The sequence below is a fragment of the Pocillopora damicornis genome, chromosome 1, assembly GCF_964200805.1.
Source record: "Pocillopora damicornis chromosome 1, jaPocDami1.2, whole genome shotgun sequence".
Lineage (NCBI taxonomy): Eukaryota > Metazoa > Cnidaria > Anthozoa > Scleractinia > Pocilloporidae > Pocillopora > Pocillopora damicornis.
In genome coordinates this window covers 26,483,325-26,509,635 of record NC_142670.1, presented here as the reverse complement: position 1 = coordinate 26,509,635, position 26,311 = coordinate 26,483,325, and the positions used below count along the sequence as shown (strand labels likewise).

General features: G+C 39.6%; 1 protein-coding gene across 1 annotated transcript; it reads right to left on the bottom strand.

Moving 5' to 3' along the window:
• Positions 1-24,649: 24,649 nt before the first annotated feature.
• Positions 24,650-25,528, bottom strand: LOC149052999 (uncharacterized). Its single transcript, XM_089201414.1, has one exon. It carries the CDS (start codon positions 25,244-25,246, stop codon positions 24,650-24,652), a length of 597 nt encoding a protein of 198 aa, XP_089057540.1. The 5' UTR covers positions 25,247-25,528.
• Between the last annotated feature and the right edge of the window lie 783 nt (positions 25,529-26,311).

Below are 26,311 nucleotides of genomic sequence, written 5' to 3'. Positions count from 1 at the left end.
TTTGAGCTACATGGAGACGGAAAGACGGAGGAAATTGTCTTAACGTAAGCACCAGTCCAGTTAGTTTTATCATTCCATCGTTATCATCCGCTCATTTATAAATGTAAAGCAAACAAAGTGACTCCGGCTCTCAGTCTCTGAATCCTTTCAGTGATGCTATATTGACGAAGAGTGTTTGTGGAATGGTACAGTTAATGAAAAATTGTCGGAATCCCCTTCTCTTAATTCAAAAACTGCATGTACCCCCAAAGACTCATGAAAATAATTGAATAATACATCTTATTCCGAAATGGCCGCCGTCGGGTAAAAACTGGGACGAGTTGCACGGAAACGAGGACATGAGGGCCAAATCTGATATATTTTCAGTTTCTCCTAAGACGTTTCGGACAAAAGTACAAACCTCTTACGACAAGGAAGAGAAAACATCGCAAATTCATTGTATGTTCCCCATTTACCAATGTGCCAGTTACCAATATGCCGGGAAGTGCTCTTGGTGAGGTAACTGTCGACACAGAAGAACGCCGAATTAAAGTGTTGGTTACGCTGTCGGGGTGACTCGTGCAAAGGACTGTCAACTTAAACCCAGCTCGTAAAAAGTTAAGGCTGCTTTATTCACCAGAAATGTCTGCCGTATGAGTTATACAGAATTAAGATTTTGATTCTTTCATTTCAAAGAGGAGGAATATGTAACAAGAAAATTGGATCAAAATATTATCGATCCAGATCTCGAGATTGTTTGCACGAAGCGAAAATTTTACCGTTTGAGTACCAATTTAAGAAAATCAGTGGGTAACTTAACTGCTTGGAGACAGTGGAAACTGAAAATTCCATCGGACGGCTGGGGGTCATCTCTTGATAAAAATGCCTCTTTGTACAAGGGCAGAGATGGACAGACATTTTGGAAAGTCTGGGAAGCGTATCAGTGGAGATAACCATGCATATCGTTGCAAATTGTGGCTCCTTGTGTGTTGCCGTAAAATCCGGATTTTGCAAACACGTTTTAGCTATGATGCCAAAGGTGTGCAATTTCACTCTTCATAATTATAAAAATGTGACAGAACTACAACACGAGGCATTTGAAAACTGTTCAGCAACATGCACCTCAACCTTGCAGAGATGGCATCAACCACGGATTGAAGGCACTACACCCTGCCCTATATTATGGAAGGGTCCGTTTCCAAAAAACAGTTAGAGGGTGAGCAGAAAAGTAGTGGTATTACGTGTCATCTTTGTGAAGTAAGAAAAATTGATAGGAAATCAAGACTAAATGATTTTGTGGAAGGAACCATTATAATTGAAGCACACTGTAAGTGATTTGCTGCAAGTTTTAATAGAGAATACGGCTGTGTTAGGGGAGATTGGAAACCATTATCAGGACTGATACGTGAACCTGTTACCTCAGCTGGTCAGGGTACTTTAACATCAGTGGGGAATTTAAAAAATCTATGGCTGCCGCAGTCATTTCAATGTATGAATATGAAAGCGATCTTCGCAGTATTGAACACCACTTAAGCAGTAGTGAAAACAAGGCCCGAAAAAAATTCAGGCCTGTGCGGGATTTGAACTCGTCCATATTCAATTATTTCTCTGCAGTTCACATATATGATTTTCATATATTTATAATTCACGGGTTTATTCCCAAAACAACGTCATGGTCAGCTCCCAGTTGGCTCTTGAGCTCAGTTGGTAGAGCGCTGCACCGATATTGCAGAGGTTAAGGGTTCAAGTCCTGTACAGGCCTGATTTTTTTTCTGGCCGTAGTTTCACTACTGCTTAAGATGCGTTAAATACTGAGAAGGTCGCTTCCATACTTGTTTCTTTCTCCGCAGTTCGCATTTATGATTTCCATATATTTACAGTCATTTATTCCAGTGTATCTCAGTAGGCAAGCTGTGGGTGTCTATTTGTAAGTGTAAGCTATGATTGCTTTTAAATTGATCCTCAGTATTCAAGTAGTGACAGTATTTCAAGTTAAGTTAATATATAATTGAAGAAAAGAGGCAACATGAAAAACGATACATTTTATTTAACCAGTATTTTTAAAAAACCTGGGATGACTCGCAAACTTTTGCAGCACTGTTGCTGCGATGAGTCATCTGACGCATTCAATTCTACTCTGTATCGATTTCTCTTAACCTTCTAATCCCTAGGAGTGATTAACATCTTATTTCTCCCTACAGTAATACTTTGAATCAAGCGTTGAGGTCATAGGAATAAAGAAAATAATTACTCATAAAAGTCATGAAATCAGGGAAATGATCCGCCACCAGAAAAGGTTTTGATTTGGTGGACAAATTCTCCATATAAATATCATATAAACTGAAACCAGCCTACAATGTGCTAAAGAAATGTCCCTCAAGTGGTAGCCCTTGCTGGAGCTTGAATTGATCCAAGCGGGTACAAAATGGATTTTTTTACGTCCCGAAACCAAGATTTGAAAGATCTCGTAATCGAGTCTCATATTTGCATACGAGAGTGGAAGGACGTTCGAGGAGTATCCTGGGATGAAAATCTTGCTAAATCTCCACTGGTAAACAACAGGCCTTTTTTTCTGGTATGTGGAATGCCTATGTTACGGAGCATAATCACCAAAACATCGCCTTAGTATTATTTTACTTTGGGAATGGGAGAAGAGCCTCCAGTCAATGTATAAAGCGACGAAAAATACGCTTTTCTAAGACACGTATCGCTTATTACAGTAACTCTGTGGCTACCCAAGCACTCCTGCTAGGCGGTGATGTGGCAAAAAACCCCGGACCTGGCCAGGAAAAAGCGGAAAATACGAAAAATATAGCATCCAGTTCGAAAACAACACCGGCCAAATGTGACTTCTGTGAGAAAACAATTAGACGCAATCGAAGGAGTACCTTATGTGTTAATTGTATCGGATGCTTTCACTGGAAATGTGTGAACTGGAAACCAATGGTCAGTGACTGGTTGTGCGATAAATGCATAATGGCGGCTTTGCATTTATAGAAATGTTCTGATGCTGAGATACTCGACGACGTCGCATAATTCACTCGGGATGCTGCATTATTAATTCCATCTGATGATGTTCACCCTCTTCGTAATAAAACCTTACATTTCAAGATTATGCATCTTAATACACAAGCCTAAGCGTCCACTTTTAAAGAGTTTCTACTAACTATCAACAGTTTTCCGCAGTTAGATATCATCGCCCTCAGCGAAACCTGGTTAAGAGAACAGCCACAATTACTACAATACGTATCGGTACCCGGCTTTACAACCGAGTTTAGAAACAGGCAAGGCTTGAAAGGAGGGGTGTTGGCGCCTACATCAAAGACAATATAAAATATAAGCGCCGATGTGACATAGAGAACTCTTGTCCAAAAATGGAACACCTCTGGTTAGAGATTCCCGGCCGAAACAAGTACAGCAAAGAGTTGGTGGGTATGATTCATAATTCTGCACGTATTCTAAATCCATCTAGCTGGCTGGATAGCCTCGAGAGATTGCTCGGTCATCTCCCAGTGTCACGGGATGGCATGCTAATCCTTACTGGTGATGTTGATATCGACATGCTTAGCTCTCCCCACTACCTTACAAAAAGGTACCAGACCATCCTTAACGTCTTTGGATTAACGCAAGTAGTGACGCATCCAACAATAATTACAAAGACAACGAAAACTCTTATAGATCACCTCATCACAAACTACCTACGGAAGGTTACGGACACAGGTATAGTACCTTGTTCCATAATAAGCGATCACGACGCCATCTACACTTGCACCAATGTCCCTTTGCCGCGCTTCCAACCGCGGTTTAAACACATAGCGATATGAAAAACTTCAAAGAGGAGTCTTTTGTAGAGGATTTCTCTACGCTTCCCATGTCCATCAAATCATATTCGGACGATCCAGACGAACAGTTAGAGACCCTCAACTCCCTGATTCGAGAATGCATAGGAAGACACGCCCCGTTAAAAAGGATACGTGTTACTGGGCCACCAGTGCCTTGGATGAAATGTCCCAACATTAAAAACTTACAAAAGGAAAGAGACACTGCCAGATATGAGGCCCACAGTACCCCTTCTGTTACAAAGTGGGACTACTTTCGTTCAGTAAGGAACAAACTGAAAGCTGCTATCCGAACTGCCCGTAAAGCTTTTATCGAGAAAGCGCTTTACTCAAACAAGTCAAGTGAAGTACGGAAGGTCATCCACAGAATTCTTATGCCTAGCCCAAAGCCTTTGCGCTTCAACCTCGATGAGCTGAATGATCATTTCGCGTCTACAGCACAAAGAACTCTTAAGGTAAATGCGACCCCCTACGTTTAGCTGAATGAACTGATCGAAAATCTCCCCGATGATTCGGATCATCATACTCGATTCCACATTTCTCATGTTACTAGAGAAGAGGTATTCAAAACGACTTAAACCTAAAGGTCCGACTGTTCCACATTGCTAAAACTGAAATATGGCCGTTTCTGTACTGATCATTCTTACGCTTAGTCAAATTAATTTTCATGAAATCGTCTAAGATAATTATATCTTTCACCCTAAGACTCAAAAATTTGGTAATACGAAAAACAACCGCATATCCAACCAAAAGGATAAACAAAAAACGAGTGTCCGCTAAGGAAGCAGAAGTAGTGTTCAAAATCAAAGTAATATGAGCGATCACATTGTGGACTGCTTGGACTGAACAGGCCTCGCCACCTTCCTCCGCTCGCTCTCAGCAACGTCCATCAACAGTGGATGTTCTTTCGGAGGCTCAAAATCAGCTAACCGATGTCCCCAGCGGATAATGTAGGTAGCGGACTCAATAACTGAAACAGAATGGCCCTGCTGGATAGCGCGGTCCACAAGCCCCGTCAAATAAAGAGCAACTTGTAGTGGAATTGCCGGAAGCACAGGAACACCAAGCTTTGAACGAGCCCAAGCCTTCAATCTCTAGCAACCAAAGTTGTACCTCTGAGCTGTGTTAGCTGCATTGAACTTCAGCAAAAGATCAAGCAAACGTGGAACTAAGGGCTGAAGCGACGGATCGTCGATACTCTTCGCGAAATCCCCGAACCGCAAAAGATCTAACCAGATAAAACAAAGAATCAAAACAAAGTCAGAAAAAAAAAACACCCAGCCAACAAGAGTTAGCTCAAATTAAAAGCAATTAAACGAACTGCATAGAAATAGCTAAAACACTGGCTACAATGAAGCTCCGCGGCCTAAATGCTGGTATATCGTGACCACGTGGGAAAAAGTTGCTTCACAAGGACACAGCCCGGTAACCACAGCAAAACACATGGTTAACAGACCTTCTGACCTGGCCCGTGAGGAATAAAATCAGACCTCACTGGTAAAGAAACAACGTCCACAACAAAACAGGCAAACTCGGGAGGAAAAGGCTTTAACAAAGGCCACAAGAACGCAGACGGCCATTCAGGGACGATGAGAGTACCAACTGAGCGGCACTCGCGCGCGCGTTTAATCACGTCCACAACAAAGGAAACAGGAAGACAAAGCCAATTATTTTCGCCTCGCCAATCCATGGAAAAGGCATCGATGACGCTACAGCCCGGAGACATGAACTTAGAATTAAATCTTGGAGCCTGAGCATTGAAGTGAGACGCAAAACGGTCAATGGGATGCGGACCCCATTTGCAATCCAACTGGGAGAAAACCTCCGAATTCAAGGACTAGTCATCCTTATCAACGAAACGACTGAGAAGATTGGCTCTGAGATTGGCTTCGCGAGGAATTCACTGAGAATCAATCTGAACCGAGCATCCATTAAGCAATCCACTGAGCATCAATTGTAATCGTTGCAGGAATAAATAAGTTGAAATCCTCTTTTTGTGTTCTATTATCTCACTGTTTTAGTCTATACTAAAAAAATTATTCACCTTAGTGTCGGTGGCTGGCGGTGGGTATTTACCGTGCCGCTGATAAAGCTCGTTGACATGAATTTAAGGACGATTATTCCAGATGATAAGCATGGTTTCAGAGATATTTAATCCCGCTTGTGAGTGGAAGGAGTTGTCAAAAATACGAAAATATATCAAAAATTCTAATCAAGTTCAAAACGACGCATGCTTGACGCCAATTTTAGAGCATCAACTGCTGCAATTTATGTGTACAAACAGGCTATTGTGCTGCAAGATTGAATTCGTTGATAAATTTTTGAAATCGGTTGTTTCCACACACACCCCTTTCGCCACGTAATCCCCTCCCCTTCAACCCTTACCGTTTTCGGCGTCTGCTGATTTTTTAATGCAGCCGTTCAGGTTATTTGAGTTATTGAAGGTGATTCTTAAATATCTTATTTTTTCTCTATTGGCAAGTCTAAAATCTGATTTTTAATTACTTTTGAGCTAAATAATCGTTTAAGGTAAATATTTGCCTTTGGAAGTGACCAGAAATTTCTCAAGGGATTATTTTTCTTCGATAATTTTTCCTTCACAAGTGTGCAACATGCGTTCAAGTTCATTTAGAAGCGTCTTAAAATGTGAATGTTTGGTTCATAATGAGTATGGTTTTTTTGCCATTTTCTTTCAGGCTTTGGCCCTTGTGGCCGAAGAAGTGCTCCAGCATTACATGGAGTTTTGTCCCTGCCCTGTGCCCTTCAAAACGAAATATAAAACTTGATGGATGTATGGATCAATTTCTGTCAATGTACAAAGACATTCTAGTTTTAGCATGTCTTCGTTAAAATCAAACTTTCGCAACGCAAACGCAATGTGAAAGACAAATTTGGTGTATAACATGCGCGCATGCTTGCCCTGCATAAGTTCTATTGAGCCGCTATGAACAAAATCTTTATTTACGCACGGGCGTGCGTAAATAAGATGACGTAAGCAGTTTTTTTTTTTACCTGGCTTCTGAGTTCCCGTCCTGTTAAGCTGTGATGCAGCTTTCCTTATCTTCGAATTATGGAAGAAACCAGCGATGAATTGCCAATTTTTATATCGGCATTGACTTTTTAGGTCCTGATCCAACGAGCAACAAAAACAAAGCCGAAAAAAAACTCGCAAGTTGCACGTTTCGCAAATTTGTCGAAAGACCAGCTGCACTTGAGTTCATTTGGGTTTGATTTTCTCCATTTTCCCCGTGAGCTTTTCATTCACAGGTAACTGGATCAAATGTTCTCGCTCAAACCAAAGTAGAAAATGCGGCGTGTTTTTGACCAGCCAATAGGGACGTTTGTTTACTTTTTTTGTGCTTTGTGAGAATTTTGCACTCTAACACAATAAAAGGCTTCTTCGTGCAGATCCTTATTGTCGCTCTGTTATAAAATAATTTGCTCATGCTTTAAGCTGTGCGTATATCGAGTAACGGATGTACTTGGGAAGTTTGGAGAGCACTCAAAAAGCTAGACTTGCTCTCGGCTGCGCCTCAAGCTACTCTTACGCATTTTCGTGCTCTCCAAACTTCCTGCGTGCATCCATAATTCGATATACACACACTAAGCATGAACAAATTCTTAAAGTTTAGTGGCTAGAGTTTTCAGGTTTAAAGTTGGATTAAAGACATTGATATATGCAGTTACAGCAGAGGTACTTCCAGCCAGAGCAGTTGAAAGAGGAGAATTTCAACGTTAACACCAGTTGAAGAGTGTCTTTTCTTTTTAATTTTCTAAGCTTGTCAGAGGAGTTTGACACGTTAGAGAACAATCGGTGGAGTAAACAGTCATAAATGGCGCATCGAGAGAATATATAATACGATTCTGACGTGTTGTGTAACAGACTACTGATGTCGCTTGTAAACCCTTCAATCACCCGATGATATCCAGATCTTAACTTGAGGTCATTTAACGTCGTTTCATTCAGTCTAAACCAAAATTAACAATCACGCGCAATAAAATGTCATTTATCCTGGACAATCCGTTCAATCATCGAAAATACTAGCAAGCGTGTTAATCTCGAAAAGACTAGCAAGCGAAAGGACTAGAAAGCGTACTTGAAAAGACCAGCAAGCGTGTCAATTGCTATGCAAGTTGTGAGAATATCTTCTCTCTGTTCCACATCCCGTTAACCTTTTAATAAACAGCGCTTAGGAGTTCTAATAAGGTGAAGGGCTCAAAAACAAACTGACTGGAGCCCCGCTTTTAGGCTTGGCAAATTCTATATGTTCATTGATGGGAAAAACTCGTCGTAGTAGAAGAACACTTCCAACTGAACCTTTAATTAGGCGAAGCCTCTATCAACGATAGGTAATCATGGGAGTTAAGCCTGAGGAAGAGAAATTGTGTAAACTATTTGATTTTTGTTGACCTTTCACACTTTTCAAGAACAAAATGACAGCTCAGCATCTATCAAGTTATCATTTTTATTTTAAATTAAATTTAAAACCAAGGCATTTTGTTGTCGTTGAAGGCATTTTCCTATTTCCAGTGTTCTTAGGAAAAATATTAAATTTTGAAAATATTTAGGGGGTGTACAAAGGAAGTTGTTCTGTCAAAGAAAAGCGGATGGGAAACAACGCCGAGAAGTTAAAGGATAGAAAATTTAACTTGCAAAGGACTCAAAATCCGTTTTCCGCGCCAGAGTCTACTGCATGCGCAAACGTTATTCAGCTATCTGGGTGAATTTTGACCTCAATGTTCTTTAGCAAGCGGTTCTTGAGTACAAAAATACGAGTAAATATCAATTCTCTAAGGAAAATTTTCTCCTTATCTTCAAGCGTTTTTTTCTCCTTATCTTGTTTCTTTCATTCTCTCTTTTATTACGCAAGTTATTACAACGGGGACTAGCTCTGATCTCTCGAGGAAAGTGTGGGTCATCGTTTAGAAAAGTGACACTTATTGAGCTGTCAATCTCTAACCTTCGTCATATTTTTACACTTAATAGCGAATCACGCTGGGCTTCGCAGAACGGAGTTCGCATACTGAATAGATACCTTCGCGATGTTTACGCTTTACGAAATGTCTTTCTAACTTAAATTTCTTGGTCTTTCGGTCAAGTTCGGACAGAACAAAAACAAGATTGACAATATAAAATTATAATAAACTTAGTAACAGAATTAAAATCATACTTGAAAAGATATCTTAAAAAAATACAGTCCTTGAAGGCTGTTGCATAACAGCAGAATAAACACAAAATTCGGAGAAGAAAGGACGAACCCAAGGTATCGCCCCTAAAAGAGCTACGCGCTAGTCGTATGTTATTCAATTACAAATTCAGTGCGTAAGTTGAAAAGTACTACATGTTTATTTTCCTGATCGGGAATTCGACATGGATTTAGCCTAAAAACGAGAGTATTAAATGGATAACAGTACATAGGAGGATTATTTCCAGGAAATTTTTGTACGGGATCAATTTTTTATTGGGTAGAGTCATTTTCTTTGTAATTAATTATTTTTTTAGCAACGTGATGAAAATATACCGATATCTAGCCGCAAACCGCAGTTTACGTAAAAACATCTGTCTCCATGTCAATTTCACGATCATAACAGGGAAAAGGTAACCAAACTCTCTCTGTAAGATAAGACTACCAAAAGAGTAAAAAATGATCAACTGGCTTATTATAATGTCTACTGAATGGCTTATGCAAATATGTTATTCCATTAATTTCCACGTTCAAATAAGTCAAAAATCACCTATAATGAAAATTCTTGCTAGATGCAAATTTGTAAACGCGCGCGGTACGACAATTATGTCTGTATGAGTCCTCTTTAGGAGCGAGGGAAGCATAGAAAAAGACAGAAATTGACATAAATACTTGTTTTCACAAGCTAAATTATCTTGCATAGTAAACGCGGTATGAAATTCATTTCGTTCCGGAACGAAACTCATTTTGAAATTATATAAAAGGTACCTTAGGGACGGACCATTAGATTGAAATGAGCATTACTAGGACTTGAGCCTCAAGAGCACATCGATCAAGGAGTTTTTATTTTTGGGAATTTTCAATTTGGCACTTTTGAATTGGTACTTTTTTAAGGATAGACATCAAGTTGCCACTCCCACACGGTAAGACTCGGGTACCTTTCATAATTTATATGGGTCATTTTCGAAATTCCCGGCGCGCACCCCCGCCCTCTTATGTAAAGGTATCCCCCGAAGGGATGATGAAACATGCAGCATACTTGAAATTTAGCAAGGACAATTTTGTCAGCGTCTAATAGCTTGTGCGGAAGGGCCCTTTACCACAGTGTGCATAATTACGCGTCCCGCCAGACGGCGGGAAGCCAACAAAGTGTTCAGACATTAGTATAGAAAACTCCGCCTCTGTCTGGATTTTTGGTAGCCTATTGACCAATTCCCAATCGAGACTTGAGTCTGACGAGACGCGTAATTTTGCTCACGGTGGTAAGTAGCCTACTTACCGGAGCCAGGCTGTAATGAATTTCCCGGACATCTTGAGTACTATCTGTGATACACGCTTGCCAATTCCACTATCGGCTTTTGGAATCGACTTAACCCTACCTTTACCATGGCCGGACACTACTTTAGGCACTCTACATCTACTATTGGAACCACGACTCCACCTAACATCAAATTGTAAAACCATCGATATCTTTAAGCGTCTCTAAGATGCTGGTGTTCTAGCGGATTTAGACCCCCCCGGTCCAAATCCGCTAGCGGATATGGACCCCCCAACAAAACTAAGTGAAAACATCATCCTTAATGTTCCAGTAGAAATAGATAATACTTTACGCTCCAGTGCGCACTAAAGCATGCTTTTAATTTAAAACATGCGTATTGCCGATGCATACGAACTGGCAGCCGGAAATGACCCGTCGGATGTTTCTTTTGACCAAGGGAAAATGGACAAGCATTTAGTTTAATGATTGCAGAAAGGTCGTTTTTGAATCTTTTCCGCGATAGTCGAACACCGCTAGATTCAATAACAGACAAACTTGTGACACTAATTTCTTTTGTTATTGTTCAATGCCCGAGTGTTGGGACGACATGGTTCGGTGCGAGTTGTGCCCCTCCGGGGCAGTCTTAAATACGCTATGTTCTTGTATCTAGCCCATGTACAGCCGTGTGTATTGTCGTAAGACTGCCCCGAATGGCGAGTGGCTCTGCATTGTCTGCAGACCGCCAGACACTAGACGGTGGTGTGTTTTCGGATCCCTCAACAGTTAATAATAGTTAAAATTAGAAAATGAGATTGAGTTCGATGTAATTGTCTTCACTTTTGTTAAGACGCAGACATAAATGTTGATTTGCATCTGAAAATAAGCTGAGAGTTCCAATAGTTCAGAATAGAAATCTTTTTACTTATCATAGGCTTTACGCACGACTTGTAGCCGGAGTAGTTACTTCGTTCTTGTTCAGGATCTGTTGAATGTTATTTAATTAGAAAATCAGACTAAGTTATTTTTGTGACTGGACACAACGGTCTCCACTATTGTTATAACGTTTCGTATCAATATTGATTCGCATCAGAAGAAGCAAAAATTTTTTGTAACAATTTCAATAATTCGAATGCAGTAGTTTGTTCGCATCTAATTTTTGCGTATACAGTACGACTCGCTGTAATAAATGCGGCAGAATTGGAACGAAATGGCTGTTTTTCTTTACTTTTATTGAGGAATGTTGTGTTGTGATTGAAAAGAACATCGACAAAAAGCTTGCGAATAGAATTAGTTACCAAATATGATACAAAAGATGCTTAAAGAGAGAGTTTGGTAGGGGGGTCCAAATTTGCGAAAGGGGTTTCATATCCGCAAGATCGGGAGGGTCCAAATCCGCGGGCGGTTCAAATCCGCTGTGACACCAGCACGCGACAAAAAAAGATCAACTTCATTCTCTGGATCTGAAAATTTGAAACTCCGCAAATGACTTGAAATGTCTTTTTTACAACTATGCAAGGGAACGACTTGACATATGCAACTTCGGTCTTCTCGATAACTAAAACCCACAAGTTCCACCAGCGAACGGTTTAAATGAACAGCAAATCTTCATGTTTGTATGTAAGCTGAGACGCTCATAAAACGGATCAATTAGCTAAATCAGCATGTAGCTTGTCAATCAAATTGACTTTTGTAACCATTCTATAACTAACACCGGCAAGGGAATCATTGATGGATCTGGACATTTTAGTTTTCTGAATGTAGTAATTTCTGAAAGATTTTTCTAGATATCATGCAAAGAGGGAAAAAACCCATCTCATGGTATTTCGGAGGTTGGTTCATTTTTTTATTTATATGTCACGCTTGTCAAGCAGCTGATGTAATAAGATGGAGAAGATATATTCACTGAAACTCAAATCTGGCTTGAATGTGCTAGAGCATAACGTGATCATCGCAAAAGCTAATAAAATCATAAATAAACAAGGTAAGAGTGTTATGTTAGATTTTTTCTACAATTTGTAGTGATTTAAGCCAGTAAACGGTGGCGACAAGTAGGCCCATCATATATACTTCATGGTCGCTAGCAAGTAAATTTTGCCGGACTTTGAGTTCGTCTCAAGATAGAACAATACAAATACCCAAGGAAATTTTTACAGTAACTTTTAAACCATCATTTTGTCTCTTAAAAGCTTGAAGCTCAGTAGATTCTGTCATATCGTCATTGTTAAAACTGTCTTTGTTTTGATGCTACTATTTGACAAAGGAAAAGTATGTCGGACAAAAATATTCACCAAAATTGTGTATTCGTTACATCAGGTCACACAACTCGGGTAATAGTCACGATGAAAATTTGCATATTTGAGCGGTCGAACGAAAAATATCATTTCTCGAAAACTAAATTATATTTTCACAAATAAACTACAACACAATTATTAGGACATACTGGGCTACAAAATATGAAAGTAAGAGTGAAAGCAAATTTTGGGTGACTTGCCGCTGTTTGTCTGATGCACGCTGACATTAGCGCTAAATTTTGCACGGTTCTCCCGGTATCTTGTGAGTTATCACCTCTAACTTAAAACTTTTTTTTTTCTGTTCTTTGCCTATAAATCACGACAGTTAGATGACATGTCCTCGAGATATACGGTAATGGCCTGTAACGATGCAAAGACAAAGAACTTGCATGAAACCAAGCAACTTTAGATCACTTTCCTCCCAAACAACCTCTTGAAAATACCCCTCTCAGAGCAATAATCTGTAACTTTCGAACTTTTTCAAAAGATCACTTAACCGCACCAGTTTGGCTGGAATTTGGCATGACGGCTGAATTTAGGGTCCTGACCACGAACGTGTATGAAAAAGTTCAAGTTGTTTTTGCTTAGCAAAAACTCGATAAAGGCGGCAAAGTCTACCCATATTTGCCCGCCAACATGGCTTATCGAAGGTGTTCTTATGATTTCAACTCGATTCCTACCGTAGAGATTTCCTAAAATCTCTTGAAATTAATGAAGAGATTTACCGTTTTTCTTAACATTTATTGGAAAAAATGTGGGAAGTGACAGATTTTGATGACAGGATATCTCAACGTTCTAAGGTCGTTTTGCGCCGCCTTAAACAGTAAAGAATTTACCCCAACTTGTTAGCCTGATATCTCTAAAATTACTTCGATCCAGAAGTTGAGATTTACTTTGAATGTTTTTTTTCGTGGATGAATTGATTCCATTAATAAAAAAATGAGGGAAATTTAAAGGTCAAAGAAGAAAAGTTATTAAGAGTGTGTCCACGAGGCACCAGGCAGTCGTGCTAAGTGCCATCTCGCCAATTTCAATAAAACTTCGCCAGTTTTAAGGGCTACCCTAAAACTCAAAAAAGGCAAACCGGTCTCTTTTTTGGTTATTTCCGGAGAGAGATAGACCACCACCACCCCCTCCCCCGGTTTTTCTTGGTTGTCATCAAGGAAATCGCTTCAAAATAAGTAAAATGTATGGAGCTCTCACTGCGATGGTATTTAACCGATTACTCTGAATGTAAAGCATAAGTATCAGTCAATTTGATTGACGACTTGTAAATAAAGAGAGGCAAATAAAGGACTGTTTTTAGACTTTTCAATCCATCCAAATATTTGATAACTTTCAGGTCAAATATCTCCCTTGTCAGAAAGCTACAACACTAGTTTTAATTCCCCTTTATAATCCATCATTTGACCTCTGAAGACCATCCAAAAAGTCTTTGGGTACTGCCGTATTTTTGTCTTGGATGCCTTATAAAATCTGCGACTATGCCAAGTTTCTCTCAACTACATCTGTCACGCAATTCTTCTGGCTCCAGGTGGTCACTTGAGCGAGTAAACCTACATTTTAAACAACGATCAAGGAAGCTAAAAAATGTGAGCAATTTTCGAGATTTTTTGTGGGAATGGAAAATTTCGCGTTTAGAGGGGCACATGTAGGCGAAATGTTGATGGGAAAATCGTAGCGTTTCTTCATTCTGTCGTTTACTACTTTGGAGATTGGCTAAAATCAGCAAATATGACTTTTATACGTCACAAAACATTATTCTTTAATTTTATTATTTATTATCATTATTGCTCTTTTTAGGAGATCTTAAAGTCACATGCTGCATGTTGGTTGACATAAAAAAGGGTCTCCAAAAGGGTTCTTCAATCCCGCGATCCCGACTAACATTTTCTCTCAATCCCGTAATTCCGAGGAGGAAGTTCGCTTCTTGTTTTAAAGATAGAATCTCACCAACATCACATGCGGCCTCGTCGTCGGCCGATTCTTCATCACTGCTTGGGGAATCGTACTCTAACATACCATCTTCCTTTTTGTCTTTTTCTCGCTGCTCCTTGAGGTCAGAGCGTTCAGGTACAGCATACCAAGATTTGTAAAATAGTACGCCGCCCAATGGGTTGTCCTCTTTAAGCGTTCCTTGCTGCGTTTCCAAAGTTTCTCACATATCTCAACACTGTGTAAAGTGGATCTTTGTGATGCACAACCGAATGAATATTCTCCACGTCTAGCGTCATACAACTCAACAAGTTAAGAGAGTCATATCCGTATAACTCTGAAACTTGCTAGAGGTTTTCAAGGCCGTATTTATTGAGGGTTTTTGGTAAATTGGCAACCTCACTTCTGATAGAAGTTTCATTTCTGCGCATTAACTAAAGAGTGTCGTTGACCAGCTCGACCGCCTCTTGAATACTAGAGAGCCTGCTATCCTGGTGCTTTTCGTGGACTGAGAAGGTTTTGTAAATTTTGCCCAATGCATTAAAAAATTCAGCGGTTTGCTTTAGTGAAGTCAAGATCTTAACACTATTTGTCTACACATCACAAACATAAACAACATGATCGAACTCTACACAAAGAGAAACTGGTTGATAGAACTCTGTCCTAGAGGCCATTCCATCCATATTTCTAGCAATACCAGTCCCAGCATATAAAAGTCCAGATTTATATGAAACGATACTTGGGCTCAGTGAAATCAGTGTAGAAACGCCACGACGAATCACGCGCACCCTGGTCAAGGACGAAAGAGAGATCTCGTCAATACCCTGAAGATGGGAGGTAAATAAGAATTGTGCGAGAATACACATCAAATCAACAAGTTGCCAATCTGCTTCGTTCTTGGTCAGCAGTGATACCTCCCCACGAATTCCTTATCCATCCTTCTTCAAATTGATGGCAAGAATAGAATAACTTTTCGCGCAGGCTCCATAGACGACACCAGCGTCAACCATGTGATTAGCCTCAAATTGAAAAGCGTTTTGGTTCTCAGTATCCCAAAAGTTGATCTGTTCTGAGCGGAATCCTCTCGCTTCATAACCACGTTTTAACTCAGTGACGTGTTTCTCCAAACGAGACTTAATTTCGACAGCAATTCCGCCCAGAGCAAAGCCGAGTTCATTTCTTTTCTCCAACACTTCGCTTCGCGGTTTCTTAGTTTATTGGCCCGATGCATACGCTTCCTTTGACCACCTCGTGGAATTTGATTGGGCCGTCATTGCCAGCTAGAAATACGACATTGTTCTTAAAGTGGATTTCTTTGGCAGCGACAGACTCTTTAAGAACTTCAACTTTTTGAACTGGGTTGTGCAACTGAGCCATATACAAATTTTATCTACCCGTTTCTTGATTCAGGGTGAGAAACAGCAGGCTACTGAAGGGACCTATGGCGATATTAATGGGATGAGGATACATTCCCACCCTGCTGTGCTCAGTAAAGGGATCCATTTCTAAAATAATTGTGTGGCTTACGAAGTCCGGCTGCTGGAGGTACTCGATAAGCTTTTCATCAGCCAACCTGATTACTGGCGCTGGATCCTGTTTCATACATGATCATTTTGGGGTAGGAACATTTGCATTGTCTTCCTAACTTCAGGGCTTGCCTCGTTTCTTAAAGTTTTCAAAATTGCCAGATTGCCCCTCTCGTTTTCGAGCTTCAAGTACCAAATGACAAAACCAGCTTTGAGACTTTTGCCGACGTGAACACTGTCCGGTAATGGTATAATCAAAGACAGAGATGGGTCTCTTGTGCCCTTTTCCAATTCTTCTTGGATATCTGACATAACCTTCTTGGTTCTTCTATAGGTTTTCTATCATGGTAACTACAGAAAACGTAACTTGCCTAAAGGTTTCCTTGGGAGCCTTTAAGGAGATCACCTTTCGTGAAAGCTGAGCCCGAAATTGTAATTCCTTCAGAAAGCAATTTACGCTCTTCCCCCTCTCGTAAAAGATTGCCATTATTATGGTCATTTTGTCGAAGTACGTCATTATGTCGAAGTACGATTCATCGCTTTCGATAGTAGCTAACATCCTCTATTTTTCTCGCACCGATTAATAAATTGGTCGGTCACCAAGAAATCGATGAAAGGTCGCTATTACAGGATAGGGCAAGGCTAAGAATGTACAGATATCACCAAAGGGTCGCAAATAAAACAACAGCAAAGGGCAAAGGCTGTGTACCTGGCACGTTCTTCAATAAGAATGTCAACCGTTGTGCGACTTTTTTAAGCCTCCCACCCAGGCGTTTTTAGGGGATTGAGTTTCACTTTCGCTTTGTGTGGGTAGAAATGAAACGCGATCCTCCGAAAACGACTGCTTAGAAGGCTAGGCTATTTTGGACTTTATAAATTCACGTCAACAGACTTACCGGTTCTCGGTTCGTTAAGGGGATTATTTCCCGAGTCCCACCCCTCAAAACTGCCGATTCTCGTGTCCCGTTCATAACAACAATCCCGCATCTCGCTCCTTTTTTCCTCTAAATTCCCGGATCCCGGCCTTCAAATTAGCCCAATTGCGGATCCCGAAAAACCTATTGGGGACCCTCATACAAGCTTGTGACATGTCCGACAACTTGGGCTTTTTCAGGGGAGAAAGAAGCTATAATCAGGACTGACACGTGAACCAGTTACCTCAGCTGGTCAGGGTACTTTTACATTCGTTTGGAGTTTCAAAAACCTATGGCTGCGGCAAGCATGTCAATGTATGAATATGAAAGCGATCTTCTCAGTAATGAACACAACTTAAGTAGTAGTAAAATTAGGCCCGAAAAAAATTCAGGCCTGTACGGGATTTGAACTCACCCATATTCATTTCTTTCTCTGCAGTTCACATATATGATTTTCATATATTAATATTTAAAGTCATCTATTCATCACTTCACGGGTTTATTTGGAACCAACATAATGATCAGCCCCAGTTGGCTCTTAAGCTCAGTTGGTCGAGCGCTGCAACGGTATCGCAGAGGTAAAGAGTTCAAGTCCTGTGTAGCCTGATTTTTTTTCATAATCACTACTGATTAAGGGAAGGTACGTTTTTTCTTGGGGGGGGGGGGGAGGGCTGGGGCCTCAGAGGGGAGGGTCATCAGTGAAAGTGAGCACCAAGGGGGGAGGGCCATACCCTCTTTTTCAGCTATTCAAGGGGAGGGTCACACCTTTTCCAGAATTTTTAATGAGGATTTTTGTGATGTTATTCTCCATTTTTCTTTAACAGACTAAGTTTTTTCTTTTCAACTTGTTTCTTTTAACTCGGTGCAGGTACTAGTTTTACAAGGTTACTGGGTGTCTACATGTATATTAATTTATGGCACACAATTTTCTCGGAGTACTCGTGTCCTTTTCCGTCCGTATCGTTACGTACTTGACTCGGGTATGGTTTCTTGTTCCAGCTGTTGTCTATCCGCTGCCTGATCTCCTGAGTCATTAAGCTCTGAATAGTTACTACAAGATCCAACAATGCCCTCTACCCTGTCACTGTCACTGTCACTGTCAGACTCTGGATTTGAGTCAGAGGCTAACGGAATGTTTGTCTGTTTTTCCTGCATAATTGAAGTCAAAATCTTACTGCCAATATGAGCCTTCACAACCCTCATCTCCAAATCTCCATGATCTATTACATAGTCTTCGTCATTCAGAGTTTCTTCATCAACGTTTAAAATTCTTGTTTTAATTGACTTTTCATTTTCTGCGTAGCGCTGGCATTTGCGTTTATCGGCACAGGACGAAATCTGAAAGGTGGCGGAAACATGCAACTCCATGTTTCCGTTATGTTTAACATGCACAATAAGTGGTCCGGTTCCGTTGTATACGCAGCAACGGAAACGCGAGAAAACGTCACAAAACCGGTAACGGAAACACAGGTTACCCGTCGTGTTTCCAGAACGGTTTAACATGTTTCTGCCACGTTTCCGATTCTTGCAATTTCGTCCTGTGCGGCTTTACGGCGATTCTGCTTCTGCTTTCTCGACTTTCTTTTGAGAGCATTTCCTCGGCGAGGGAAAATTCTTTCAACTCGTTGTTTAGCCTTTTGTAGTAGCTCCAAAGCAAAATACAAGCAAAATGTCGTAAAATGTTCTGAGGTTTCTATGGCATGGAGCATTCCATGTGGTAGTGAGGGGAGGGTCACACTCTTGTCAGTCACCTAAAAGTGGGGGGTCAGGAGTTTTTTAATCAAAACATGAGGGAGGGTCAACACTTTCTTTTGGAAAAAATACCTAAATTCCCCAGCCCTCCCCCCCCCAAGAAAAAACGTACCTTCCCTAAGATGTTTTCAATACTACGAAGGTCACTTCCATACTAACTTCTTTCTCCGCAGTTCACATATATGATTTTCATACATTTACAGTAATTTATGCCAGTGTATATCAGTAAGCAAGCTGTGGGTGTCTATTTGTAAGTATAAGTTATAGGGGCTTTTCAATTGATCCTCAGTATTCAACTAGTATCAGTATTGCAAGTTAAGTTAGTATGTAAACGAAGAAAAAACGTGACAAAAAAACGATACATTTTATTAACTATCATTTTAAAGAGAACTTGAGATGGCTCACACACGTTTGCAAAACTATAGCTAGGATTCCGGAGTCAAGTACCACATTTATGTCTACTCTGTATCAGTTTCTTTTAACCTTTTCATCCCTAAGAGTGATCGACATCTTATTTCTCCTTACAGTAACATTTTGAATCAAACGTTAAGGTCATGAGAATAAGGAAAATGATCACTCATAAAGGTCATGAAATCAGGGAAATGATCCGCCACCAGAGAAGCTCTGAATTATCGAACAAATTCTCCATATAAGTACTATTGTAAATGTGTAGAGACCAGTATGGAGAATATGCATACTGATCCGCTTATGTTCAATCTCTTCAATCAAAGTAAACTTGTCTAAACAAGTTTAAACGTAAGAATGATTTCGGTAACAGCTAGATTTGGGGTATGTAGAAAGCGTATTTAGAAAGTTTAATCAAAATTGTACGAGTTACTTGAATTACCATATAAACGTATAAATGACGAAAATCACCTTATTCATCTAAGACTTGCACTTTTTATATCTTTCCAAATAAATTAGTTTTTCATAATAGTTTAAAAACCATTATCTTAATTATGTCGTTAAAAATGCAATTCATGAATGAATTTTTATTTTTTAAATATGTGTTTAAATCTTGGTCCTGATAAAGTCTGTATAAACAATTTGAGCCATGGATTGAATAATTTAAATTATTCATGGATTGAATTTAATTTTTTTTCTAAACATAGCTGAAAGCGAATCATGGTAATTTATTTTCAGTCGAAATGAATACGTCAAGCTCAAGTATTTGCTGAAATTACCATTCGTCTTAAAATAATGCATCAAACTACTCCAACTGTTTGCGGAAAACTGATCTACACAATTGAGGTGCTACCTTATCGTACTATGTAAATCTTAACAAATCTTTCGTATTTCTCTTTCCTCGTCTGTATAGACAGAATTTAAGTTTAGGTTTGTCTCCCACGATTTTTTCAGTAACTTTAGCAATCCTCTAAAAAACTAGTTGAAACGTCGAACTTATGGCGAGGGATCAGGATAACAGATGAAATAATCTACAACCTGAAAACTGATTTACCTAACACGTGGGGATGTTATAAAAATTTTGAGAAAAATTTTACTTTTTGTTAAGTACAAAAGCACCTAAGGTACAGTTGAACCTTTTCCCTACGGACACCTCTGCAATATCGACACCTCGCCAATAAGTACGGTGTACAATTTTCTATATCCGTACCAAATTCTGATATGTTCTCTTTATATTAAGAAAACTTCCTGATACAGACCCTCTCTAAGAAGGACAACGCACCCTGAGTCTCAGACAATCATGGTCTCTTGATACTCAGAGAAAAGAAGCACGAGTGTGCTGTTAACTTTTCTATTGACACTACAATCTTATGAGTTACACTGCACTGAACTTAATGAAATCGACAAATCTCTTATAAGGACACTTTGTTTTGTCCATAAGGTTTCTTCATTACAGAGGTTCAACTGCAGCGTTTTTGCCGCTGTATGTGTAAACAGGTAGGGTCTAACACCAGCTCTAAAATAAAGAAATGGAACGAGAAGTTATCGAACCATCATTCAAAGAGAAAATTTAATTTCTGTAACGTTTTAAATAGCACAGAATGGTCAGAATTATCTCAACACTAAGACAAACCATCAGTAAATAATTGTTGTAAGGACACTGTTATACTGAGATTATGCGCTCTTACACCAAAACTAACTACAGTACTCTTTTGCTTAAATGCTGGCCAACACCAATTAGTCACCTAGGCAATCTCGTTGCAGAACTTTCTAGTCTCTGATTTTTAAAAGTAAAGTGAAATATCAAGGTCTTCGCGTCTTCTCTCGATCGATTATATTCGATAATGTCCATCATGTGTTTTCGACACATATTAGGAACAGTAAATTGGAAATGCCTGTATATGACCAGATCTATAACCATGCACGTTGAAGAGCAGTCTAGGCGAAACTTCGACGAAAACTGTGACTTCGGGAGAGACTTGCAAACGAGAAAATACCATACAATGAAATGATAAAAAAACGATGACTTTTAGGCAATCTCAACTTGAAGAGCGGTAAATAAGAAAAAATCATGAACATTCACACTGAATCACTGCACGCTAATAAGACCAGTTACAATGTACATGAATATAAAAAAAAACAGATGTGTTTACGAAAGAATTCATAAATCTTTCACATTCAATTTTTTTTTCCAAACTTTTTAGCCCCTCATTCATTAGTCCCACAGTAACGCCAATGACATGATGTTTTATGGAGATAGTAGATATAGAAGGATCCACAATTTTTCACCAAAATAATTCTCTTGCCTTTGCAACCTGTCTTACGATCACTAAAGCAGACCTCTCTTTCCACCTCGCCATCTTCCACTGTAGGATGGGCACCATCCAACCAACCTGACCAGTTTGTACCACATCTAAATGCTCGCACACGCGTTGTTGGCATTTTTGTTCCTGCAGCTCCCACAAAACGATGCCATCCCTCAATGAGTTCACTGTCACACGGAGATAGATCATAGCCGGGTGTTGAATGACTGCTTTTTCTATTAGCCTCTGTCAGATTTGTGTAATTGTAACAACCATCGTCTAGATAATCAAATATAATTCAAAGAGGAAATGATAATCGTGTTTATCAGAGTTAGAACTTTCAACAATTAATCGTAGTTAAAGATTCTTTTTGCTTTATAGGTATACTATGCAATTTTTGAAAACACAGCAAGTAAATTTCCACCAACTTTGCAATTACATTTCCCTACTTAGAAGGGAAAGTACACAGTTCGGTGAGCGCCTACAACCTGCAAATTTCTTTTCCTGTGATTTTCGCTTTTCTTTCCAAATGGCACACAAGTATAGTAATTTTTTTTGGGGGGGATGACAGTTTCAAACTTAAAAAAGGACGTTTAAAGGAACAAGGAACTTGAATTCACAGCTAAGGGTTCACCTCAAAAAGGCTGAAATAGGCTAAATTGAGATAACCTTTCAATAGCAAATTATGTATTTGAGTACCTCTAATGTCTGGTAGTTTTTGTTAGAATTGGCACTAGAAGTAGCTCAGGATCAACTAATATCGCTGATCAAATCAAGGCTCACATTTCACAGTTATTTACGTTACTGTTCTTATCACACAATGAAAATGAAACTGAAATCCGATATCTACGTTTTAATGTTAATAAAGAATTACAAGCAGATGGGAAAATAAACAGACGAACCAAATGAACAATAATCAGACAGACAGACAGACAGACAAAAAGACAGACACACAGACAGTCCAATGGTAGGTATTATGACAGACAGGGAGAGAGAGAGAGAGAGAGAGAGAGAGAGAGAGAGAGAGAGAGAGAGAGAGTATCGGACCAAGAGAAACAAAGAGAACGATGTAGAAATAGCCAGAAAAATTATAAAAAAGACTCCTTGAAACGACGCCTACATAGAGCTAAATAATACTAGAGTAAACAAACCTTGACATTTTATGCCATTCCAGAAATATCGAGTCTGGCAGGTGCAGTTGAATGACCATACAGTGTTTGTACAATTGGCGCCACCCATGGTGCAATTATTATCAACCAATTTACACTCGTCAATATCTGAAAGTAACACGAAGACATTCTTAAGAGGTCAGGGGGAGTGAATGACATTAAAAGATTACATGAGCTTCTAGACATTTTTCCTTTAGTTCTAACAGTCATTTAAACTACAGAAAAATGCCACATGCACAAGCATGTGAGTAATAATAGGGCTCATAGACCTTCTCGTGTTGCGGCAGGAATGCGGCTTGCTTGCTTGTAGAATGGCTGATGGATAACGTACCTCCTGTTTGGTGATAACCAGTCAACACTCACCTGCGCACGTTAGGCCATTTCCTGAAAATCCTTCTTTACATTTGCAGTCGTAGGATCCACAGGTATTTATACATTCAGCATTTGAATCACATTTGTGTTCTCCCAGTTCACATTCATCAACGTCTTAAAGAAAGGATCACGTAGAAATTACAATTACAGAGACTTTGAAACCACAGACTTCTTATAAAGCACTGTACACAATGAGTTAGGGTCTGCACATCTTTCATTTATTGGGGACTTTAAGAAACCTTTGACGGCGACAGCAAAGAAAACGAAGGGAAACAAAAGATCTAATGAGCAAAACAATTGTTCAGCACGTGCGCTATAAAATTTGTACCTTTCTTAGCTACCTAATACAGAACAAAATCGTGAAATCACTTACTTTAACGTCCTCTTAGCAATTAAGTCACTTTTTATTCTGAACTTAATGAAAGAAGTCGCACCGTCAGGAACGGTAAACGCGTCGAGCTACTGGCAGGGTTGCATTGCAGAGAGGGTTCATCACGGTCTCCATTGCTAGAAGCGGCAATAAGGATATCCCCTTCTTAATAAACGCCCTTCGACCCACCCCCCTCCCCCCGCGAGTCTTCCCTAGTTTTCTCTCCTAGTTTACCGCTGCTCTTTCTTTATCCTCTGTGGAAAAAAGGTGCATGAGGTGAGTACTGAAGAATTTATTTGAAACAACGGTCACCGACTTTCCTAATCATTAAGTGACTGCTAACACTTAGATATTGAACACATATATCTGCCTCACCTTTTGTGCAATCTTCACCCGTGTAACCCGGTACGCAGACACATCTATACCCCTCACTGGAAAAACCAGCTTGGCAGATGGCATTATTCGGGCATTGCTTCTTTATGCAAACGTTCTTTACGAGGAAGCAAAAAAACGACAAGTGAAGGATATGTCTACGCAACATACAATGCGGGGAGGGGAGGGTAAGGAGGTACATTAACAAGCCATTCTGAGGGCAGATAAATGAAACAACGAGAGTTTAAAATGATCATAAAGTGTTGGCAATACCTCCAGGAAACTTTAACAGTACATGTTTTTTTTTTTTTACAATATAACAAATTAAATATACAAGTACTGATTTGTGAATAAATAGGTCACAAGTAATTAATAGCAAATCAAGGAAAGGCAAATAATATAAAAAATTAGAAGATTAGGAATTAAACTTACAGCAGCTCAAGACTTGTGTTTTTTTCATCCGGTGCTTAAACTGTGTTTACTAATACCATACTCTCAATATTTAAAGGACAATCGAATTAAATCAGGGTTGCAATTGAGTGATGCTTATAAACGTATCTTTGACGTTCGGTAACAATATGCGTTATTTTGTAAGCTGCTTCTCTGCACTAGGTTTAGCCACAAGTTGCCGATGAATCCCAAAAAAGTTGCCGATAAAAGTGTCTAAAAGTTGCCCAAAAGTTGTTATTTTTTTCAAAACGTTGCCAAATTTTTTCTGCTTTTTGTACCTTTTTGGGTGTTAAAGATTAAAAATTCGCACATTGCTTCTTATCAAAACTTTATTTGTCAAAGTCCAATGATAATATCAGAGGTTCTTTCCATTTCACTTGATCAACAAATAGTCTATCAGAATGACATGAACAAAACATGGTTATATACACACTTAATGAGCAGAACAGTTTTCACGTGACGTGTTGCCTTACACTCTTTCAGTATGAAATCCATTCAGGTATGACTGAGTTTAATGACGTCCTCTCATCAAACAACGACAAGCTTGTTTCTCTGGTTCTGGTTGTAGCAGAGCATCACTGAAGCTTCAACAGTCTGCTCTAGGGCTGCATCTTTTTGGTTGGTAAAGAAACTCTTCATGATGCTGAAAACTCTTTCAGCAGATGCAGAGCTTGGTGGTACCAAAAGAACTTTCTTTACCACGGAGGACCAGTTGGGCAGGTTTGTTTCATTTCTCGACCACCATTGTAGCTTCTCTTCTTCTGTCTGTAAGTCTGCTCCATCTGCAATTGCCAAGTATCTTGGAAGTTCAGCGGTAAGCCCTTGTATGATGGCATCTTTATCAAGGAAACGGAACCTTCTTAACTCCTCCACGGAAGCTGCTGTAGGGCGAAGTTGCTGGACTTGTACTGGACAACACAATCTGGCACTACGGAAGGCACGAACGTTCTCATAAAACTCTTGGCTAAACTTTCTCTGAAAAAACTGCAACCCCGGATTGATACATGCTTTGGCTTTGGCCACCAGCTGATTGTAAACAGGCAAGTTTCCGACGGCTTGGCGGCGAGCTACTCCTTCCACATTGGGGTAGGCGGCTACGGCTACAGCATTGGATACGGTAGTCATATTTTTCGAGAAACGAGCGTAGGTAATCAATCTTAGACAAGGGAATTCCAGCTGTTAAAAAGCTTTGGATCAGCTTAAAACGATACAGACGCATATCACGAGGTAATGTTTTTCCTTTAGGATGCTTTGCTTGATCATTTCTTTGTAACAATTCTGGCACCGACTGATCTTTTTTCTTGCTCTCTAAAATTGTCTTCTTGGCCTTTACATGCTTTAACGAACTGATGTGTTTCTTGATGGTGCTTTTCTTCTTGCTTATTGTTTCCTTGCAAGCATCACATCTTAACTTGCCATCAACTGAGGTAAGGTACTCGTTTTTATGTTCCTTGACTCGTTGCCACGAGCTTAACTTTCACAAAAATCAACCCATGGGGGGGGGGGGGGGGCCCTTAGGCCCTAATTATTGTATTTTAGAATAAATTGAATAAATGTATATCGAAAACTGACCAATGTGGCTCAAAACGTGAAGAAAGTGGCTTCAAAGAACCTCAAAAAGCCCAAAGTTGCCGAAAATTCTAAAAGTTGCCAAAATTCTAAAAAGTTTCCGAAAATCTCAAAAGTTGCCAAAAAGTTGCCGAGCAACTTGTGGCTAAGCCTACTCTGCACTAATCATGTTAATTAAAGAAAACGATAGTTGAAAGCACTTAACCTAACTGTCATGCATGCCAACTAGGAGCTGGTCATTATGTTGGTTTCAAATAAACCCGTGAAGGGAAGAATAAATGACTGATGTACATATATGAAAATCACATATGTGAACTGCGGACCAGGTTCCAGTTGGCTTGTTAGCTCAGTTGGTAGAGCGCTGCACCGATATCGCAAAGGGTTCAAATCCTGTACAAGCCTCATTTTTTTCAGGTCCTATTTTCACTACTGCTTAAGTAGAGTTAATTTATGCGAAGATCGCTTTCAAATTTATTTCTCTAACCGCAGTTCACATACATGGTTTTTATATATTTACAGTCAAAATTTAAGAGATGTCAATAAACCAGTAAAAAATTAAATTGTGACAAAGACATACGGTTAGGCCAAAAGAAGACCTCTATTATCCTAATTACTGCAGCT

What these genes read in the sequence shown, in the direction of transcription:
- LOC149052999 (XM_089201414.1), bottom strand. Translation starts at nt 25,246, where the DNA reads ATGACTACCGTATCCAATGCTGTAGCCGTAGCCGCCTACCCCAATGTG.